At 46.5% G+C, this 21,626-nt stretch overlaps 1 protein-coding gene across 22 annotated transcripts in view; it reads right to left on the reverse strand.

Annotated features, from left to right (window-relative positions):
• Positions 1 to 4,618: 4,618 nt before the first annotated feature.
• The window catches only part of GIT2 (GIT ArfGAP 2), a 49,297-nt gene continuing 32,289 nt past the window's right edge, over positions 4,619 to 21,626 (reverse strand). For 5 of the 22 annotated variants that reach the window (XM_031442879.2, XM_031442875.2, XM_031442878.2 and 2 more), the window contains 5 exons: positions 19,922 to 20,011; positions 15,996 to 16,078; positions 15,182 to 15,370; positions 10,966 to 11,029; positions 7,106 to 10,427 (listed from right to left, as the gene is read on the reverse strand). In XM_031442879.2, coding sequence (XP_031298739.2) covers positions 10,218 to 10,427; positions 10,966 to 11,029; positions 15,182 to 15,370; positions 15,996 to 16,078; positions 19,922 to 20,011 — 636 coding nt within the window. In that variant the 3' untranslated portion in view covers positions 7,106 to 10,217. Of the gene's footprint in view, positions 4,806 to 7,105; positions 10,428 to 10,965; positions 11,030 to 15,181; positions 15,371 to 15,861; positions 16,079 to 17,832; positions 20,012 to 21,626 lie in introns of those variants that run through there. The other 17 variants (XM_031442886.2, XM_031442881.2, XM_064481155.1 and 14 more) reach the window with 11 other exon arrangements.

Below are 21,626 nucleotides of genomic sequence, written 5' to 3' on the forward strand. Positions count from 1 at the left end.
TATTAATGTAGTGGTCCCGAAAGGATCACATCTGGTTTTCTGGAAGAAAAGAACGATGAAATTTGACAGTCTGATGTGGTCCATGGATGCTTTCTGGAAAGGTGGTGAGATATGAGTCTTTCTTCCTTTAAAAATTAGCATTTTGGTAGAATGTCCATAGGGCACTGCATGGCAGGGGAGTGATCCCAACATGTATGTAACAGCCTCAGAAGGTCACCTGGTTGGCTGACCTGGCAGGACGCCTTGGACCTCCAGTGTCTGAGGAAGGGCTCAGCTCTGCGCAGCCTTCTGGGATTTATGTGCCCAGAGGAAGGGGCGCCGAACCTGAAGAAACTAGATCAGACTCAACCACAGATCAGCCAAAAATTTCTCTTCCCACTGTTCTATCAATGGGACATTGTTCTAGATTAATCTCTATAAATAACTGTAAATTCCTTGCAGCAATAATCATATTTTTATGACTTGCATTTTTTTTCATACTCTTCCTCTGAGGTTTCAGTTTTCATTATATTGTGCTCCGGATTCCATCTCTCAGTAAATTATAGCTAATTACAGGGCTGTGTTCCAGGTTATTAAAAACCAGAGTTTATTAAAAAAAAAAATCTCCAGTCTAAAAGCAGTATTGCTGTTCACTTCCATTGTGCTGTAAAAACAAATTGAGCTGCATACTGCATCCTTAATCTGTTCTTCATTTCCTTGTCTTAAATTTCTTTGGATGTGATCCCCTGAGCACCACTTTCATTATGCACGCTCGTATTTACTTCCCGTTTCAGATGTTCATTAATTGTGAAATAAAGTTCCAGACTGACGGCATTGCTTCCAAGCTTTGTCACTGTTGTTTTTCTTAATTGCTGCAATGTGGGTTGCATAGAATGATAGGTTTATTACTGATTAAATCCACACCTCTTACAGGTTTGGATATTTTCTATGACTGGTCACATTTTCTAGGTTATATTAATTTTTCTTCTGAAAGTGGTCTTATCTCCCCTCTCACTTCCACTGGAGTCTCTTCTAAGTAAACCACAGAATTACTGGCCATCATACATGTTTTGAGCTCCAGGATAGGATGGATGTGGACAGAATGCCTGTTAAATAGGCACTCACATATGTACTGAATAGTTTTTATTTCTTTGTGTTTTTTGTTTTTGAAGCCTGGGAGTAATCTTATTAGCATTAAAGATTATATTATACTGGTTCTCTACCCTAATATATTTAAATGTTTCCCTCTCTCAACTGAGCCTCAGTCTTTGTTTCCAGATTTAGAGCTTCCACCGTCTACTGTTTCTGGTATAGCACATACTCTTCTTAGCTCGTGTGTGTTGATTGTGTTGTGGCTGTATATACACATATATTGGTTTATTATTCTTAAGTGCCTTTTCCTACTTACTATAAAACGAATGATTTATAGATCATTGTGCAGCAGATGCTTCTACAAAGTTCAGTTCATTTAGAAGAGATGGTGTTGAAGCCACTCCTAATACGTTCTGTATGTGAACAGCTTTTCCTCTTTTTGGTCACTCAGCACATGCTCTCTCTAGGGAGGATGCACTGCTAGGCCTGGGGCAGGTGCACAGCTGAACAAGAACAGGGACAGGAATCAAGAAAGTACACAGGTGAGCAGGCGGCACTGGCAGGCCCAGAGCCAGTCATAACTCACGGACCGAAGGAACCATTGGTGCAATAAATACATTCAGTACATCCATAGTTCATTATGGATATAAGGAGTATTTTTTTAGGTAGTGTTGTCTTCATGAAATACAGAGCATCATTATAACGCCTTCAAAAGCATTAGCCTTAGCAATGCCTGCTGACCCTGATGAAACTCAGCCATGAAGCCACGTGGAGTTTTATTTTAGGGAGTTTGACATTGTCATGTCTTCATTTTAGAGGGGTATTTACTTTATGACTTAATGATCACTCAGAAGTTCTAAAAGGGAACTTTAGGGAAAAAATATCTACCTCAAAGGATGCAAACGTGGTTTTTAACAACTTGTTTGTTTTATAGATTTTTTTTTTTTTATCGAGTTGAAAAGTTCCTCTCTGTTCTTCATTTACTGACAAGTTTTATCATAATTGGCTGTTGGATTTCTTCAGATGCTTTTTCTGCATCTGTTGATATGGTCATGTAATTTTTCTTTTTCAGATTGCTAATGTAATGGATTATATTAATTGAAATTTGAATGTTGAACCAGTCTTACACATGTGGGGTAAATCTCACTTGGTTGTGGTGTGTAATTCTTTTTGTACTTTATTAGATTCAATTTGCTAATATTTTGTTGAGGATTTTTGCATCTATGTTTCTTGGGAGACATTGTTCTGTAGTTTTCTTGTAATGTCTTTATCTAGTTTTGGTTTTTGGGTAATGCTGGCCTCATTGAATGGGTTAGGAAGTATTCCCTCTGCTTCAATCTTTTGGAAGAGATTGTAGGGACCCGGTATACTCTTCCTTAAATGTTTGGTAAAATTCACCAATGAACCCACCTGGGCCTGGTGCTTTATATTTTGGAAGGTTATTAATTATCGATTCAATTTATTTAATAGATGTAGGCCTACTCAGGTTGTCTGTTTCTTCTTGTGTGAATTTTGACAGATTGTGTCTTTCAAGGAAGTCCATTTCATCTAGGTTATGAAATCTGTGGGCACAGAGTTGTTCACAGTGTTCTTTTATTATCCTTTTGATGTCCATGGGCCCTGTAGTGATGTTCCCTCTTCCTTTCTGATATTAGTAATTTGTATCTTCTTTACTTAGCCTGGCGAGAGGGTTATCGATTTATTGATCTTTTAACCATCTTTTGGTTTTGTTCATTTTTCTCTGTTGATTTCCTTTTCAGTTTCATTGATTTCTGCTCTAATTCTTACTATTTCTTTTTTTATTGTTTGCTTTGGATTTAATTTGCTCTTTTTCTAGTTTCCTAGTAAGGTAGAAGTTTAAACTGATTTTAGATCTTTATTCTTTTCTAACATATGCATTTAATTCTATACATTTCTCTCTAAGCACTGCTTTCACTGCATCCCACACATTTTGATAAGTTGTGTTTTCATTTTCATCTGGTTTAAAATATTTTTAAATACCTCTTGAGATTTCTCCTTTGACTTGTTTTATTTAGAAGTGTGTTACTGATTTTTCTAGTTTAATTCCAGTGTGATCTGAGAGCAGACATTGTATGAGTTCTGTTCTCCTAAATTTGTTATTTTATGGTTTTGATTTTTTAAAACACATAGCTGCAATCATTTCTTATTGCTATACATAGTTTATTGTGTAAATATATTATTTATCCACTATCATTTGTTTGGCTTCTAATTTTTTCCTTTTAAAAATTGTGTTTGTATAAACGTATGGACATAATTTCTGTTGCACATTCAGGATTACCTCTAGGTAGACAGCAGAACTAATCAACATCACAGCGATGAGGACAAGAAAGTCTCATTTTATGTTGTGATACCGTCTCGTCTCTGTGGTGCTTTCGCCCTTTTTTTCTCACTTTATTTTGGTTATTAGCTGACCCGAAAGACTGCAGCTCCTTTCTGTTCATTTTGTTCATTTTTTTCCCCTAAATGCTGACTTCCGTTTCTCCCTGGTAGCGTTTACGGTGGAGAACGCTGGTGCGTGGGAACTCCCGCGTGTGTGGTTACCGAGCCGCATGGCGCTGTTACTTGTGCTGCCGACCTGGCCCTCCCGAGACAGACTGAACCTTCTGGCTGACAGTTACCACGTGCATTCTTGACAATACAAAAGGGGTTCTTTGGGCACTTGTGCAGAGTTACTTCAACCTCTGCCAAGTGTAACCTGAGGAGTGCCAGCCTTTGAGAACCAGGCCTCTCCTCACCACACAGGCCCTCCCCAGGTGATGTGAGCCAGGTCTCTGGCCTGGGTTCTAGCCCAGATGCCCCACTACTGAGAGGCTGGGTGACCCCTTTCTGGGCCAGTTCTTTATCTGTGAGATGTGGAGATGGGAGGATGGGTAAGACAGAGGCAGAAAGCACAAAGCTCAAATGGACCTGTTTTTTCTCCCAAGAGGATTCCCCCCTGTCCCCAGTCTCCCAGGAAACAACCTGCTGGTGGTGGCAGTGCCCTTGTCTCTGCTGCAGGACTTGGGCAGGACTTCCCCCCTGTTTTAATAGCAAGAAGCAGGTCAACTCAGGCCATGCTCCACCCCCCACCACTGAGCCAGTCTTCCTTCCACCCTGAACCCAGGGAGCAACCTGGAGTCTGGGGATGGATGGGTAGACGCCCCGCCCCACAACCTGAAGGGGGCCCTCCTGCTTCCAATGGCAGGCACAGGGCTGCTCCTCCCACAAGACCGGCCTGGCTGTGTCTGTCTGTGTGCCCTGTGGGTCCGTGAGGTCCCTGAACCGTTGAGCCTGCTGAATTGGGCAATGCCCTCCACTCAGAGATCAGAGTCTCACTCAAGCAGCGGTTACTAAATGTCTCAATTTGAGACAGACGAGAAATACTTGCGGCAAAAATAGGGAACTGGAAGACAAAACACAAACTCGGCCACCCAGGTGTTCAACGTTCCTTTAAGCCCCAAGGCAGGCAGAGGACCACACAGAGACCAGCCTCCCGGCCTTCCTGCACTGACACTCCCCGGAGAGAAGTGTCTCCCTCCCACCTTACCTCTGTCCATGTCGTGGCCATTTCTCACCCTCTGCTTCCAGGTTTGCCATCTGCCACGTTCCTCCAACCCTCATCCGGATGGTCCCAAGTGCAGAAAGAGCCCCGTGGTTAAGAACACAGGCCCTGTGCTCTGACAGGCTCCACCACCACTAACTGGGCTCTGAGGGCCGAGCGTCAGTTTTCTCATCTGCAAAATGGGGGGTTGTTTCAGTTGCTACTTTATGAACTTGTACTCAGCCCGTGACAGCACACAGTGAGTGCTAGGGTGAACTCAGCCCCTCTGGTCTGAAAGGAACAGGGTGGGGTGGGCTGGGAGTACTGGAAGAGTACTGGGAGGAGAGGGCTGGAACAGGGAAGCAGGGAGCAAGGTGTGGGCCCAGTGAGGCTAAGAGCCAATCTTAGGTCCTCGGCGGGGGTGGGGGGTGGGGGGGGGTGTACAAATTCCAAGACCAAGTGAGATTTCAAAACTTCCCTGTCCGTGATGTGTTCTGGGCTCCTGTGGAAAGACGTGGGAGAGAGACATGGTTTACAGGACTAAGCCAAGGGAAGAGGCCAAGGCCAGATGAGGGGTAGTTACCTGGGGTTCTGAAAGAGAAAGCAGGTGGAGAGCTGGCTGAGGGGAGGGGCAGGACACAGAGGGCAATGCTACGAGGGCTGAGGGGCCTGATGGAAGAGAGAGAAGGCGAAGATGAGTCCCAAGAAGGGATGGTGTTGGGAAGGGGTGAGGGGTGCGAAGAGGGATCTGGGTGAGAAGCTGCACTGGGGTGGGGCCCAGGCTGAGAAGTCCAGACGGCATGCTCAGGAAAGCTGTGCTTGAGAGCAAGGGCCTGGGTGTGGGGGAGGGAGACGCCAGCGGGGACAGGATGGAGCAGGACTTCCCCACCTGTCTCCTGTCCCCAGCGGCCCCTGCGCAGGGACCTGTTCTGTGGCAAGCTGATAACATGCCCTGTGTCACGTGTCACAGCTGTGAAGGAATCTGTCCCACCTAGTGTGGCTCTGGTTCTGGCTGGGTGGCCACCTCTGCCCAGCATCCGTGGACCACAGGGACCGGCTCCTGGACAACCTCGTAGCACGTCACCCTCAGATGGCCCCCAAGCTGCCCCTGTGTGAGGCTACCTTTGTGCAGCCCCCTGGGCGGGAAAGCGCTGCTGTGCTGCTTGCGAGCCAGGGGACGGTCCTACCAGGCAGCAACTCAAACACTGGAGGGGTCCCCACACCTGGGGCTCAAGGGTGAGACACATCTTACGGGCACAAGATAACTGTGCCCTGTTTATTCAACCAAGTTATTTATTCACATAGTCTCACATCACCTCATAATGGAGAGCTTCAGGAAATGCAGCGCCTCAGGGCTTCTCCACCAAGCAGAGGCCACTCCCAGACCCCGCCAGGGTCAGGAAAACCCATCTTGGCTGATTAAGAGGAAGACACACCAGACTGACTAACTCCCTGGATGCGGAATTAACCTCAAGTGTAAACTTCCTCATCTGTAAAATGGAAACAACTCTTCTTGCTTCATATTCGCAGCGCTGTAGTCAGGATTCAACAAATTAATACACATAAAGCACAGTCCCTGGCCAGAGTAAATAGATGATAAACAGAAGCTTTAATTATAATTATTATAAAAACAGGGTTAAAGGCAGAAAGCAAGGAGCTGCGTGGTGGTGGTGGTGGTGAAGCCTGAAAATGGGCTCCAGCAGTGCCTCTCAGGTGGGGGTGGGGTGCCGGGACCAACAGCAGCAGTGTCCCGGGGAACCTGTCACAAATGCAGACTCCCAGGCCCCACCCCAGAGCCGCTGAGTCGGAGGTGAATGGGAGATTGTTTCAGCAAGCCCTGCAGGGGCTCTGATGCTGGCAAGTCAGAGGATCCCGCCCTAGGAGGTGCCCCTGCGTGTGAGCTGATGGGTCCGCCCTGCTGGGTCCTCAGACCAGCTGGATCAGAGAGAGAGGATCCTCCGTCTTCCCCAGACTTCTCACATGGAAAGGCATGCATGCTGCCCACCCTGTCTTCCACTGGGGAGCAGTGCCCCAAGTCGCCTGTCTGAAGGACAGTTGTTGGGGACTGTGAGTGGCTCCGATGAACCCAGTATAAATCTACACCATGATGCCTAAGTGAACCTGCACAACGGGCCAGGCTCTAAAGTAAAAGACTGGTGGCCTTGCGAGACCGAACTAACTTCAGCACTCTCCCCTGCTGAGAAGAGGTGAGGGGCTTTCATTGAATTTAAAAAACGTAAGGAGTAACTACATCGTGGTAAGATACATGAATTGGTACCTTGATGTAGGACTTCTTTTAAGAACGCTATCTGCTGAGCACAGGGGAAAAGGTGGTCATTCCTGTGCCCTGACAGAGCTCTGAAGGACATGAAGCACACTCAATCCCATCCTGTGTCAAAGATGGGGTTCTGTGGAGAGAACTTTCTCGGAACTTCAACTTGAGTCTGGAAACATCAGCTAATTGGTGGGAAGCACAGAATTACCAACCACAAGGACACTTAGAGAGCCTGTTTATTGCATAACTAGCAGGCACAAATTCCAAAACGATTTTACAACGCTGAAAGGGTCGCACAGTAATTACAGGAGTAGAATGTACAACAAACATGAGAAGTAAGTACACAGTAACGGGTGACGTGGGTAGAACACGTTTCAATAAAAGGCATTTCACGTTTCCTATGCAGCATTTTCTTTTGTAAAATCAAGGTGACCTTCAACCGGGACAAGGAAAGAAGGGAAACTCTGCTTGGAAAGCTCAGGGCTGCAGGGGAGGACAGACACACGCCAGTCTCACACTTGCTTCCGCAGCTTAAATCGCTCGAGGAATCGGACGACAGCTCCCGAGTTGTGCGTTTGCAGTTCCAATTTCTGAAATGCTGTAATTTATCTTTGGGCCCAATTCATTGTTCTTTGGCAAATAAGAACTATCTGCATTCCGAGGCAGAAGACGGCTTCAGTTAGAGGAGCGCAGGGGTGGAGCTGTCTCCCTCTCTCGGCAAGTGCCAGTTTCGTAAAGTGCACCTCCGTCCTACCAGCTTCGTGGGGCATTTGAAGGGGTGGGGAGTTGAGAATTAAGGGTAAAAAAATGACATTACAGAACGCAGACACTAGTGCAAGGCCAAAGAACCCATGTGCAAAAGGTGGTGAACAGCTGTTCAGACAAGGTGCGATTTGCCAGCAGGACCAGGGGGCCTCTGACCCCGGCCCCTGAGGGCCGAGGAAACGCGCAGGGCACTTGATGAGAGGGACGCCTTGCAGCCCTCCTGTCACCGCGTGTCACCCCACCTGGGCACATCATTCCCGAGTTTTGGCACTGTGGGCTTACAGAGCGAACTTCTGTGGTGTTCTCACAGTTGGAAATGCTTTGTTGGTCCCCACATTCCTGGATTTTAGGGGCACGGAACAATGGCCTCCACTGCAGGTCCTGAGTGTTCAAGTAAAGACACCGCTTCCCTCACAGCAGGCGACTCATTATTCAGAATCCCGTCCTCCAGCGGAGGCCAAGGGCCCCGATCTGGGACTGGACTGCTTCTGGGCCTGTCCTGAGCAGCCTGTGTCGGCCCAAAAGAGCGGCAGGGGTTTGCAAAAAAAAGAGGAGGAGCAGCTTGGTACATGCAGCATGCAGAAAAGGTTTTCAAATGGTGCTTGAACTTAAGGTAGGAAACATCCTTCGAGAAGGTGTCCTCTCAGCATCCAACAACAGCATGGCACTTAGGTTTGTGCAGACAAGTCTTGGAGACGTGGACCCTTTCCCCATGCTACTCAGTGTAGCAAAACCCAGCGAGAGCAGCCACGCACAGCGACTCTGAGCCAAACACCAGCGCGGCGCTCCTCTCCCGACAGCACACGGTCAAGCTACAAAGGTGCCTGTGCATCGAACAGCTCTGTGAAGACACAAGCTTATTTAGCCATGTATTTAGGCAACTTTGATAAAATATTTTGACTTTTTCACACGTATGAACGAGCACTATGCAGGAGAAATAAGGCCTAACAGCAACTTAACACGGGATGGCGGCCACATTACAGGTAAGGCTCAGGGGCTAAACCAGGTGAGACCGAGGAAGCCAGGCCTTCACACTACACAGTTTAGGGTCCCGGGGCAGAGCTGTGAGCCGGCAGCCTAGGGGCCACAGCTCACCCATATGTGCTGTGAGAACATTTAGCTCAGCCGTCAACATTTATAAATGGAGAGACAGCACAAAAAATACCTGGTGTCTCTCAACAAATCAAAGCTCTGGCAACCCCAGCCCCTTTTCCACAAGGCAGTCTGAGTGGAGCTGGGGGCCGCTGTCCCCACTGGTAAACTGTCCCCCACCCTGGCTCCTTGGGTCTCGGTCAGGGTCTGAGCCACGCCCACACGGAAGCACTGCAACGAGCAGGGAAGAAATACACTTCAGCTTTCAGAACAGGAAAGCTCTCCATAGTAATTTGGAATTCAGTCCCGGTGGGTTCCAGAGCTTACACCCGCACTCTTTCGTAGCTTTGGGACAGCTGGTGCTCAGCGAGAGCGCTCTCTAAGGAATTCTTGAAAGGTGACGTCCCATTCTGAAGTACTGGCGAGGTAAGGGAGAAGAAACGAACCCAGATGACTGTATAAATCTCACCTTGTAAGAAGTCCTCAAAGGTGGTGTGGTATTTGAAGCAGGTGGTGTGAGAAGGCTGTAAGTGGCTAAAGGAGCAACTGAATTTGGGCTGAGAGGTATGACGCGGCGCCAGGGAGTGGGTCATCTTCTTCTCACAGGTTATGGCAGTGATCCCGGAATGGGGGGGCATGAAACGAGTCACGGCTCGTGGGGGGGACTGAGGCTCCCCTTTGCCGCGTGTTTGGAATGGAACGCCTGGCTCCCCGGGGTAAGGCAGAGCACTGGACTGTGCGCGGTAACGTGGCCAAATGGCACACGACACGGAGGGTGAGTGCTTATCGGACGCCGTGGGAGACTTCAGGATGACAGTAAAATAGAAAACAGACAGAAGATCAGGACAGAAAAATTAGATGAAAGAACACCTAATGTGAGAGAACAGTTAAAAGAAATGGCGCAGTTTGTTGTTTCCTTCCAAGAGAGATTGTTACACTGTTTTTAGAAAGTGGCAAAGTCCTTTCTCTACCTGCCTGCTTGGAGATACTCCAAAGAGATTTCGCAGTAGAGGCTGGAAATGTTGCTTATTGCACAATGCTTGATAGGGAACAGACAAGGTTGAATTTCTTTTTTTTAACCCAACTCTCTCTAGAAAACGTTTCACTAAAAACCTCACTTACAGTTTTAGCCACAGGCACGGAGTCTGAAGGGATGGAGAAGTTCTAACAGACTTAAACAATGAAGCTCTGCGTTTGATGTCTATGACCATGAACTCAGCGGTCACCGACAGCACAACAGAACGTCAGGAAATAAACTGGCAAAACAGGCACAAAATAAGGCAAGTGGGTTAAATTAATAGTTGAAAACTTGTTAGAAAACATGCAAAAATAATACTGAGTTTTTCTTTTAAAAAGTTTGAGACTTTCATTAAATGTTTGTTTCTGTAAAAATCGGAAGAGTTCCATGTCTAAGTGGGGAACTGGACTTTGAAAAAGCCTAGAAAACGGAAGGGCCAGCACCTGTCCAGCTGTTCAGTTGTTCTCTTTGGTGGTGATGGTGACCAGCTGTTTGGCGGCCTTGGCGATGTCGTACGCACACTGGATGACCTGCTGCGTGACCAGCTGGATGTCCGTGGGCGGGCCCGGGTCCCCGGGGAGGGTCTTCTTGCACTCAGACTGGAGCCGGTAGGCACTGGATGTCAGTAACCGGAGGGAAGTCCTCACCATGTCAGACTTGGGTTTCTAAACAGAAAAACACAGCCATTCGCCATGAACTGCAGGGCGGACATGTCCGGGAGCAGGGACAAGCATTCCCCGGACGACAGCTCAGGCCGCTCCGCAGTGAACGGCAGTTCTGTCATGCACTTTTGCACTGGGGTGCTCGGAACACTGCAAGCTCGTCTGACCCACGGTGCGACGGATGCTGAAGCGCTCAGACTCAAAGGTCAAAGTGCATGCAGTGGATTTAGCAGTGCTCATTTAGTAGTGCTATTCTCAAGTAGCTTTTTGAAAAATATTAATCCACTTGGATGAAACATTCCACGTACAATTTTATCCTATTCATGCTTTTTGCCTTTTGGCATTTGGCTCGTACATTCTTGTCTTATTAAACCCACATCAATACTCATGTAGAACAAAAATATTTCAAAGCCCCATAGGGCTATTTGCATAGTTAAAATTCTCTGCGCTGCAAAAAGGTTAATAGAATATAAAAGTCATAAAGACATTTCTTGCAGTTCGTTAAAAAGGATCTAAACCAAGGGAGTAGGGAGTGACTTACTTTGGGGAATAATGCTGCCATTTCTGTAACAGCTGTGTGTATCCTCTCTGAGCAGGGAATATAACTGCAAGAAGAAGTTATTGAAGAGGTTATTCAATGACAGTAAAAATAATTCAGAGACAGAGAACTCTTGGGCAAGAACAGGTCCCACTGACGTTCCCTGAGCAAAGGGGCTGCGGCCGTGGCCAGCCTGCTATGACCCCACACCAGCAGAAGACGCGCGGTGATAACGCAGGCCCCCCTCCATCCTTCCTTGTGAGTTCATTCAATCTGATGAAAACAGTTTCCAGGTATAAATGCAGGCGACAAACACTGTTAGCCAGGAGGAGCCACAGTCTGCACAGATACCCACGCCGCCTCCAGGTGGTTATTCAATTCTCATGTGTTTCATCTTCCTAATTTCTTGAAAGAGAAACAAGGATTTTCATGCAAAAAGCCACAGAAGTTAAAAGGAAAGGACTGAAAAAATTCCTTTACATTAGGATCAGAGCCTACACCTCAACACCCACGGGTATCTTAACCAATGGGCGCTTCTGAATTCCTTCCCTTCAATGCATCTGAATTGTTGGGGAGAGAAAAGCTTTATTCTGGGTAAAGAGGCAACACTGAGGTCAGCCTCATCGAGTTGCTCAGACACTTGTCACGTTGCTTTCTCGTGAAGCTGCGTGAACGTGTATAAAACGGTCTGAGCACGGTCAGCACTTTCTCTGCTCGCTGACGAGCTCTGAGCAGACAAAGCGCGTCAAGTCTGCCTGTCCTCATCCCTCTTCCAGGCCGCCTGGCCTCCTGTGGGCCCCCAAGAGGACGGCACGAGAGCCGAAGCGTCAGGAGCACTGGCTGTGTGGCCAGGCTCTGTTCCTGGTGCTCTGCAGAGAACTGCGTAATCCGCCCACCAGCCCCATGAAGCTGGTACTACTATCACACCCATTTCTCAAATGAGGAAGACGGGGCCTGGAGAGGTGGAGAATTTGTCCAAGGTCCCACGGCTGGTGAGAGAGAGATGAGCTCAACCTTGGCCGTCCAGCAACCGAGCCAGGGACCCTTACTCCACCCACTGGGCCTCTCCTGGCATCAGACTCCCATCACTATGTAAAGCCTCTTCCCACTGATGACTGGTGATTCTGACTTCTCAAGTGATGAGCACTAGAAGAACTGAGACTTTTCACTTCATTCAGAACTCTCAGTATTGTGATAAGCAACATACGGGGCTCGTTTCCTGCATCTTAAAAATGTTAGGCTTCTGTCCTGGGTAGTAGGTGTCACAAGGTGCAGAGACAAAGACAAAATGAAGATGGTACGTAGTGACAGTTCTGAGACACCACACTGACCCAAGGCCTGGGTTTTGTTTCTAGAACTGACCCACAGAGCCCAGGGGGGAAATGGGAAAAGCTCTTTTGGAGCCTGGTTTCAGCATGCAGAGGGTATGGTGTGAATACATGGGCCTGGCTTTGCTCAAGAACCCACGTGGCTGTGCTTTAAAACTTCCCTTCTAAGATACAGAACCCAATGCTGTTCGTCATCCATCCTAGTACTGAAAGCCCTAGTAATATTCTTTCTCCATTTTTTAGGTCCATTTTTTAGGCTTCTGCTTAAAGATTGTCATAAACAACCTCTGTACTTCACCTTTGTAAGAATCAAATCTAGTGTTACAACTATTTTAATTAAGACTACCTACATTTTAATTAAATCATTACATCTCAAGAAAATGGTTTGAATTATACCAAGATGTCTTCAAATGGGAAATCCTGACTTTAACCTTTGTGAGCAGTTAGAACCACACACCACGTAATAACAAAAATGCCAGTGCACAAGGAGTTAGCTAACTTGCAAACACAAAGGGGCAACAACCCATCTGGTGACACAGACACTCGAAAAATGGCACTTGTACAACCACCATCGTAAAAGGCATGAATGTTTCTTCAACCATTAATGTTTTGCTGGTTATGATTTTCATTTTGATCCAGAAACATAATTCACCCTTTCCACCAACTACACAGAGAAGAAGTTTTTCCTAAGGACATCTCTAAAAGCTCACTCATTACAAAGTATTTGAGGAGGTCCTCAAAAAGCCACAGAAAAAAGCATGTGCAGATAACAACCAAGTCCTCCTGCTCTATCAGAGGCAGTTCATGTCCACAACTTCAAATTGTTATCTTTCCTCAAAAAGGCTTTTGTGCATAATATGTAGTAATCCCTGAACTGTTAACTATATGTGTGTGTGCGTGTAAGAGAGAGAGACAGACAGACAGACACAGACAGGCAGGGAGAAGGACGGAGGCTGAGAGATGGGACCAGGAGGAGGGAGGGAAGGTCAGGGGCTGTGGGGAGCTTGCTCAGTCCAGGGTACCTGGACCAAGGCTGACCATGCATGCATGGGCTGCTGGTCCACTTAGAATGAGCACAAGCAACGGATCAACAAGAGGAAAGGGGATGGGTTTAATCAGTACCACACAAGGTTATAAAGGAAAGCATCTCCAATATGCAAGTGGCCAGAGATTTTACTACAATGCTGAACAATTTATAAAATATAAATTCTCTAGGCCAAATCTAGTTTAAACCAAAAGAGTGAGCTAATGATTAAAATCTCTGCATTATTCTCTAACAATCTTTAAAAAATCGGATCATAACATTATTGAATGGATTTGTACAACTTAAAAAAAAAGAAATTTCCCAACTGTACCAACTACCATATTGTGACTGCCAAAGCCAGAAACAGCCCCAGGGCACACATTCATATTTCTGACAACTATCAAAGAGAGCAACCTAACGTAAGCACATCTCTGTGTTGTTGTCTGAAATACGAGCAGGCCCTTCTGAGCTGGGGGAAATGAGAAGTGAGGCCCGGTGTTGGTGGGAGAGCCCTGGGGGAAGGCGTTCACCCTAGCATCGAGGTTCCGTGAAAGATTGTACTGGGAAAAGTGTGAACCACTTTGCTTGATGTAACGAGATAATGAAGGTGCCTGTTGCCAAGGCTGCGGTGCTGAGCAAAGGAAGTACGCACCTGCAGCGTGGGAGGCATGAAGGGCGTGTGATGAAGGGGATGTCTGGGGAACGGGGCAGATAAATGGCTACGTAATTTTGGTGGAGAGAGGCTGAGAAATTCTGCAGGTTCCTCTCTTTCCCTGGGGCTCCTCCAGCAGTCCACTCATCAAGACTAACTCTGCTCCTTCAGTAAACACTGACCACTCCTCTCCTACTGTGTGGAAATAATGACACTGGGAGAAGTCCCAGCTGTACAGCAAGAAGGGAAAGGGCAGAATGTGGGGAGGTGGGCACGGCAGTGCCAGGGACACAGGCTGTGCAAAAGACAGGGGTGCATCTCTTCATGGAAGAGTACAGAGAGGGGAAAGAAGGGGCAGTGCAGTGTTCCTTGAACGACTTTTGTTTGTGCAAAGGCACAAAGAGAAGTTCTTCACTCAAGCCCTAAACTTTGCTGACTTGATAAAAAAAATGAGGTAGTTCTTGGGTTTTGACCGAACACCACGGCTTTCATAAACTCAGTGGGATGATGTTAAACGTGTCAGGAGGGTGTCAGGAGCAGGCCAGCCACGTGAAACCAGGATGCCACCCACAACAGTTAAGAACCTGCCAGGTGTTCTCAGAGAATTCACTCTCAGAGAACAAAGGGGTGAGTGAGAACAAGGGCTGGGAGAGGGAGGAACAACTCTGCACGACATGGTTCTGCTCAGAGTGAACAGACTCTTTTTTCAGGAGCAGAGAATGATTTGGGCGACGATTAAATCACCTTTTATGATTAAATCAACGCTCACGCACACGCTCACGCAACCCATGCACACACGAGGGGAACAGGTACAAAATCAGTTCGTTTCAGGATGCCTTCTAAGTCAGCAGACGTCCCCCAGCTAAGGAGACCACACGGAGCACGGTGACGGGGAGAATGCACTGCGGGTTTGAGGTGGCCTCTTTTACCTCGCCACCGAGAACCAGGAATACCCTACCCCAAGTATGCTGCAGTCCTATTTCTTAGATTCAGAGCACACCATAAGAAGATGAAAAACTGAAAATACCATGTAAGAAAAAACAAAACCAAATTTACAAATTTGTTCTGAAGCCTGAAATTATATAAACCTGAGATTTTCAACAACTCTCCAAGTCAGCATGTTGAAAAAAAATCCCCGTTCATAACTGGAGCAGCAGCATCTCTTCCAGAGCGTGTGCACACGTCCTGCCAGGCAGGATTTCCAAGCCCCCTTACCTGTCGTGCTTATTTTCTTGGGCGGCTCTTAAGAGCTCCTGTATATTTTTGGTGATCTGTTCAGTCTTCCGGATGACGTCTTCGGTGCTGGGGAGGACGGGGCTCGGGGCTGCGTGGGGTTCTGCCGGATCTGGGACTGAGCCATCACCTTGCCACACCATACTCCTTTGCCTTCCCTTTCTGCTTGACCTGTGAGCATTAAAGAAGTGGTTAAAAGTGGCAGGTGCCTACTGGCTGCCTCTCTGCTTCTAGGAGCCACTGCACGTGTGCTTGCTGAAGGCACGAGCTGGCTGCTTCTGTGGTTTCCTTTATCCTGTCTGGCAGGAGACTCAGGGTAAGGCTGGTTCATCAGCAGGCAGCCACAGCTCACAGGAAGGCTGTTTCATTCTGCCGTGGGGCTGGAAGTGGTACGAGTCTTGCAGGAAGGGTAAAGAAGGGGAAAGGGAGGGAACGACCAGAACAGGGAGGCTGTGTTGTTAGGAAGCCAGCCCTCACTGAGCCGACTCCTTGGGATACAAACACAGAAAGTAACCTGCCATCGACTCGAAAATGAAGGACTGACTTTAAGCACATCAGAGACTTAGAGACGAGCATCACCAGCTAGTGAAAGGAAAACAAAAGGCCCCCCTTTTTTGGTGAATAACGTGAAATGAGAAGAGGTGTGAACTATGAACTCATGCCTCAATGTCTGACGACCTTATGGGTCTGAAAACAGAGGGTGCAGGCGGTGCGCTGTGCCTCCTGACCGCACCCGCGCCTGCTAGGTCTCTGGGGTAAGGGCCCAGCCCCCAGGCCGCTCCTCCTGCAGATGTACCCCAGGTCGTCTGGGTCCCTGTCGTTGGGAGTGTTGTCGTAGTCACTTTCGGGTGTGCTGTTCTGCTTCTCCAGCCTGGAAGCCTACAAGAAAAAAGGCGACCCCGTGAGCTGAGAGCACCAGACGCTTCTCGGTGCCTCCCCAGGAACTGTCACCTGTCAGGCTACGTGGCCTTGACATCCCAGACCTTATTTGGGATGGGAGCCAACACTTCATTGAAAATTTAGTAAAAGATGAACAGTGGGTCCAGAGATGGTTTCTTTCCTTCTGTACCCCACTCTCTTCTTAGCTCCACGGCTGCTCCACACACAGATCCCTGGTACAAACCAACACAGACACGAAAGGCAATGCTCATGCGGAGCTCTCTAAGGGGTATGGAGTTTAACTGTAATATAAGGGGACCCATTTAAAAAGCAGACCTGCCAGCACATATACCCACAGACCGTCAGTGCTGGGAGCCACCTGCAGATTAGCTAGTCTAATAGCAGGTGGGAAAATGAAGGGCTGAAAAAGCTGGGTGTCATCCCCAAGGCCAAGAGTCGGCAGGAGACCAGGACCAAGACCCCGGGCTTCCCGTCTCCTGCTATCTCCAGTACTCCACGCCTGGGGCTCTGAGGACCTCCACTGCTCAACACAGACGGCTCTCCAAGAACAACCCTCAGAGATGGCTTGTAGGAGCCACACAAGGAAACCAGAAACTGTTCGTTTATTGCCACACATTGCTTGTGAACCAAAATGGATTAACCCAGTGTGACACTTGGTTTCCAAACACTTTCATCTGTCTCCCCAAACATCTATCCTTTAAAATATAAAGATGGGGTGCAACTGTGGAGAATGAAAAACCAGATGCAGAGGGGGAGGGTATAGCTCAGTGGTAGAGCTCATACTTAGAATGCATAACATCCTGGGTTCAATGCCCAGTTCCTCCACCATAAATAAATAAAAACCTAATTACCTCCCCCACCAAAAAATTAAAAAACAAAAAAGTCTTTTTAAAAATTGAAAGTGGGACACAGGATTCCCACCACTGTTTTGAGCAAATGGCAGCATTGCTAAGTACAGGGCCTTCCAAGGTGACAACACTTGAAGGAGACCACATTCCTTCAAAGGAGACTACGTTAGTTCTGGAATATTTAATAAAAATGATTTTCCCTCAGCATGTGTTTTATCTATAGCACTGGAGAATTTCTTTGTTTGAACAGGCTGATTTAAAAACCTAAATTGGTTACCAATTGCAAAATACAAATATGGGCTATTTCCAGTTCTACACCTTGAATCGAATCCAGGTTAATTAAAACATGTAAATTTCATTGATGCTGCAATAAAATGTGGCTAAAGATATAGCTATAAATTCAGAGTCTTAAACATATGGAGATCCTGTAGCTTCATTCCCCAAAAATGGCTCCTTTAGAGTAAGTCAGTTAAGAAGGTCTACATAGAGTTTAATTAGTTGCTCCTTACTGACAATGCTGCTTGGCCCTGTGAAGGCCCTATGTGGGCAGGCAGGCAGCCAGCCCCGAGGTGGGGCAAGCCTCCTTACTAACACCACACATTGCTTCCTATCCCCATGGCCTCTCTCTCTCCTCTCCCAGTGCGAACACTCTTTCTCTGTCTGCTGAGCTCTTTCATGTTTCCTCCAAATGCTCTATTTGGTCGAAGCTACGCTAACGTAAGACACTTGCACTGGGCCCCTAAAATTCAATGAGTCCATATTTTACCCACTCAAACTCATCTGGCAAATGATTAAAAGTGTTGGCTTGGAGCTACACAGGGTGTCTGGAAAGCCAAATTCTGTAAAAACGACCACATTTAAGATCCCTTTGCTTATAGCCCCTACCAGCAAGAAGTTCTCTTCACTTGCTGTTTTGACTTGACTTTATGAGTCAACCAGTGAGTTACTGGCTACCAGATGCCTAAATGGAAGACCAAAGGCAGACACTGTAACTGGGGCAGGGAACAGGGAGACCAGGCTCTTCCAGGTGATCTCAAAAGATAAAACAAAACAAAGGACAAAAGACAAAACAAACAAACGAAACATCTTTTCTTACCTTTCACAGGGAATGTCTGACTGATCTTTAAATTTCTTTTCTTTTAGCTTTTATGTATACATTCACACACACACATACACAGCATAAAATGGAATGTAAAAAACTTGCATTTAAATAATTATTCTGGGAAATTTGTCCAGTGTTGCTCCAGTGGAAAAAGCTAGAAAACAGAATTAAACGCAGAAAATCCCACCTTTTTATAATGGGTCTTTTTACCTTCCTTGACGTAAATTTGATAATTATAAATCAAATGCATGACCCTCACGATGATCAGAAGTACCAAGTTTCACTTAAACATTTTAGAATAGTAACGATACATACATCTAATTAAAGTACTCAGGAAATGTTTCTCAGGGACACAAAACAACGTATAGCAATAACCGCCCAGGAAATCAGTTACTTACATTCAATCCTTCATCGTTGTCAACAAAAGCGTATTTCAGAGTTTCGAATTAGCCAGCATTTAATTTTATGAAAATTACTGTAAACATGCAGAACTAAGATCTATTAGTTAAAAGTGCTGCTCTCTCAAAGCTGTTAATAGAAAAGTACCCAATAGCTGGTGCTGGTTCCATTTATTTAATAGATTCGCAGTTTTCTCTTGAATATGGACATGCCATAAAATCCTAACCTCCTGATGGAGTTGTCAGGAGCAGTCAGGACCACTCTTGTATAACACACTGTCTCAGTCATTTTTTTTAATTAAAAAAATTCTTTTTTTAATTTTCAGGGTGGACAAATGAGGTTTCCTCGACTCATTAACACAATTTCAAAAGAGATGACTTCATTTCTATTTGTCTGTCCCTTAGTTAAACTGAAATGTAATAAAAACACTGCAGTTCGATCTCAGAACTGCTCAGAAGACTGTAGCATATATCCAGACATCTTTTCAATAGACTACCTCAAAGTGCAGCAAAGAGTCGCCAGAGGGCCTCCATGAGCTGTAAGGCACTGGCAGTGGGAAGGGTCCTCCATCCTTCCTGCCGATGTGGAGGGAATGGACAAAGGCCTCGACTGAGCAAATCCCACCTTGTCCGTAAAGGTGGTCCCTCACCCAGTGCTCTTCCACGACTCTCCCCGCTTGCCATAGCATACTCCCCATGCATGAAAATATTTTTGAATCGACAGTGCCTTTGGGAGCAGGGTTGTCACCGAAGTCCCTGGGACCCTTTAATTGACTTATCAAAAGGCTAGGTGTGGAGGAGGTGCTCGATAGATACTCGCTGCCTGGCTACTCTGAAAGGGGCTCACCTGCGCCACGTCCTGCTGTGGGGAGCGCATGCTGTCCATCAGCAAGCTGGCCTTGACCAGCTAACGAAGTGGACAGCTTCGTACTAATGGCCGCCTACACTTCCAGGGCTGCCATGTGCTGCAGTCCTGATGTGTGACAGAGACCGCAAAACCCTGGTGTGTCAAGGATGGGGCTGACACAGAATACGTCAAGAGGTTAAAAAAATAAAAAATAAAAAGGCATGATGTCTTAGTGTTTCCGTTAGTCCAAATACACTAGTTCTCTGAACGAACTGGGCAGATTTGCCCCATTGTAATATTTAACCAGCAGCCAGCTACTTTTCTGATTGTTTAAAAAGTCAGTATGCTCAGAATAAATGTTACAGGGTCAGTCGTGAACTTTGTTAAATATCACGTGAGACTGAGCAATGTGGGGTTAGAGGAATGGGAGGCCACTTCTGGCAGACATGCGTGTGTGCGCGTGTGTGCACACGTGTGCACGTGTGTGCGCGCACGTGCGGTGACACCAGGAGGGAAGCGCTGCCTCATGCAGGACAGAAGGGGGTTAGCGGAGGGCCAGGAGAAGCACAGAGCGCCCAGGAGCACTGCCCCTCCTCCAGAGAGCAGACCATCCAGAGTGTACTTAACCCTTCGGGTGCTCTCGTCCCTTGACCAGGAAAGTGTGGAGGGGAAGGAAGGCAGAGACGAAGAGGAGGTCACAAGCGCACTCCTCCCGATCTGGAAGGGGAAAAAGAAACACACTCGGGAAAATACAAAACAAACCAAAAACCCGACCACCTACCCTGGCTTCAGCCCAGGTTTCCCAGTAAAAGAATCCTAAAAAGCAACTCACTATGTGAGACAGGATCTGGAATTTACACGCTAGCCAGTGACAGATCCCCAGAGATGTTTAATCCGTTAGTGGAATGCCTCCTGGAAATTACCTGGAGTTCGTAAGGCTACTTTTCTATGAGGGAAAAGATAATACCTAGCATAATTTGTCAAATTTGCCAATAGTTTTTTTTTAATGGATAGCCTTAAGTGAAATTTATTTTTTTAATCAGGACAGACGATATGAAACGAAAAGCTATACAAATGATTTAAAGTTAGTACATGCTATCAATCTATCCTTTAGCACAGATAGAACTCTTGCAATATGACATTCCTACATTCTGCATGTTTCTAAAATCAAAAAGTACACTGTGAAAACTAACAAAGTGGCTTTTCCTAAAGTTTGTTTTCAGTTATATAAAAATGAGATTCTTAACTTAGTTTAATGGCACTCCAACTACATCAAACGTAGCAAGTCAATTGTTTTAGAATATTTGGCCCAAACAACTTAAGAAGTTGAAGTAGTCGACTCCTAATTACAATATAACAACACAGTAATTTTATCACACTAAAGCTTGACAAAATTAAACTAGGGTTAAATTTACTAGACCATATTCTTTTCTTTGCATTTACTCTGAGAATTTTTTGCAAATTCCTATAAAAGTTGACTGAGGAACAACTTGGACATTCAAAAACATAAATATTACTCTCTGAAAAAACATCACATGGCTTCAAAATGCCTGCAACATTTTGTCAAAACACAGGGTTTTTTTAGAATAAATTAATCCAATAGAAAGATTATATTTGAAAACCTCACAACATAATACTTATTCCACTGTAAAATAAGAGTGTTAGCAGCCTGTTACAGAATACAATCTTTGAAATGCAATGCTTGTAAAATCCATGCAGTTTTTATATCTCATCCTTCTGAAATGACAAAGCAACACTTTGTCCACGCAGGAGAGAAGGGGGATGCAGCAGCCAAGCAGGCACACCGACCACAGGGCCAGGGGCTGAGGAGGCCCAGAGGCTTCCAGACCTGCCAGCAAGCCCAGGCCAGACACCACCTGCTCAACTGGGAGGAGCAGGGAAGGCACCACGAATTCCAGGGGCTCCTGTCCGTAAAGGGGCACGTACCATATGTGTCTACCTCAAAGAAGACGGCACTTACTTTGCTGGTGACCTATACAATTTGTTTTTGTTTTTGGAAATGGGAAAAGCAGCTTGTTACCAAAAAGGTTCCAATAATGGCTGGCTGGGAAAGACATTATGGATACAGGGGAGGTAAAAGGGGGGGGGGGAGTGCTGAGCAAAAGCCAGAACCCCCAGTGCTGGTGGAAAACTTTCGGCCAGTGGCCCTGCGTGCCTGCGGAACTCTGTAAGCGTCCGTGGACATGTTAATACAGCAAACACAAGGACTCACATAGCCCAGTTTGCAAAGCAGAGACTAGGGGTGTGCAGGTTCAGGAGAGGGAAGGCGGGAGTCAGGCTGCACAGCGAGTGAAGAGCGGAAGCGCCAGTG

Source organism: Camelus dromedarius, chromosome 31 (assembly GCF_036321535.1).
Source record: "Camelus dromedarius isolate mCamDro1 chromosome 31, mCamDro1.pat, whole genome shotgun sequence".
Classification (NCBI taxonomy): domain Eukaryota; kingdom Metazoa; phylum Chordata; class Mammalia; order Artiodactyla; family Camelidae; genus Camelus; species Camelus dromedarius.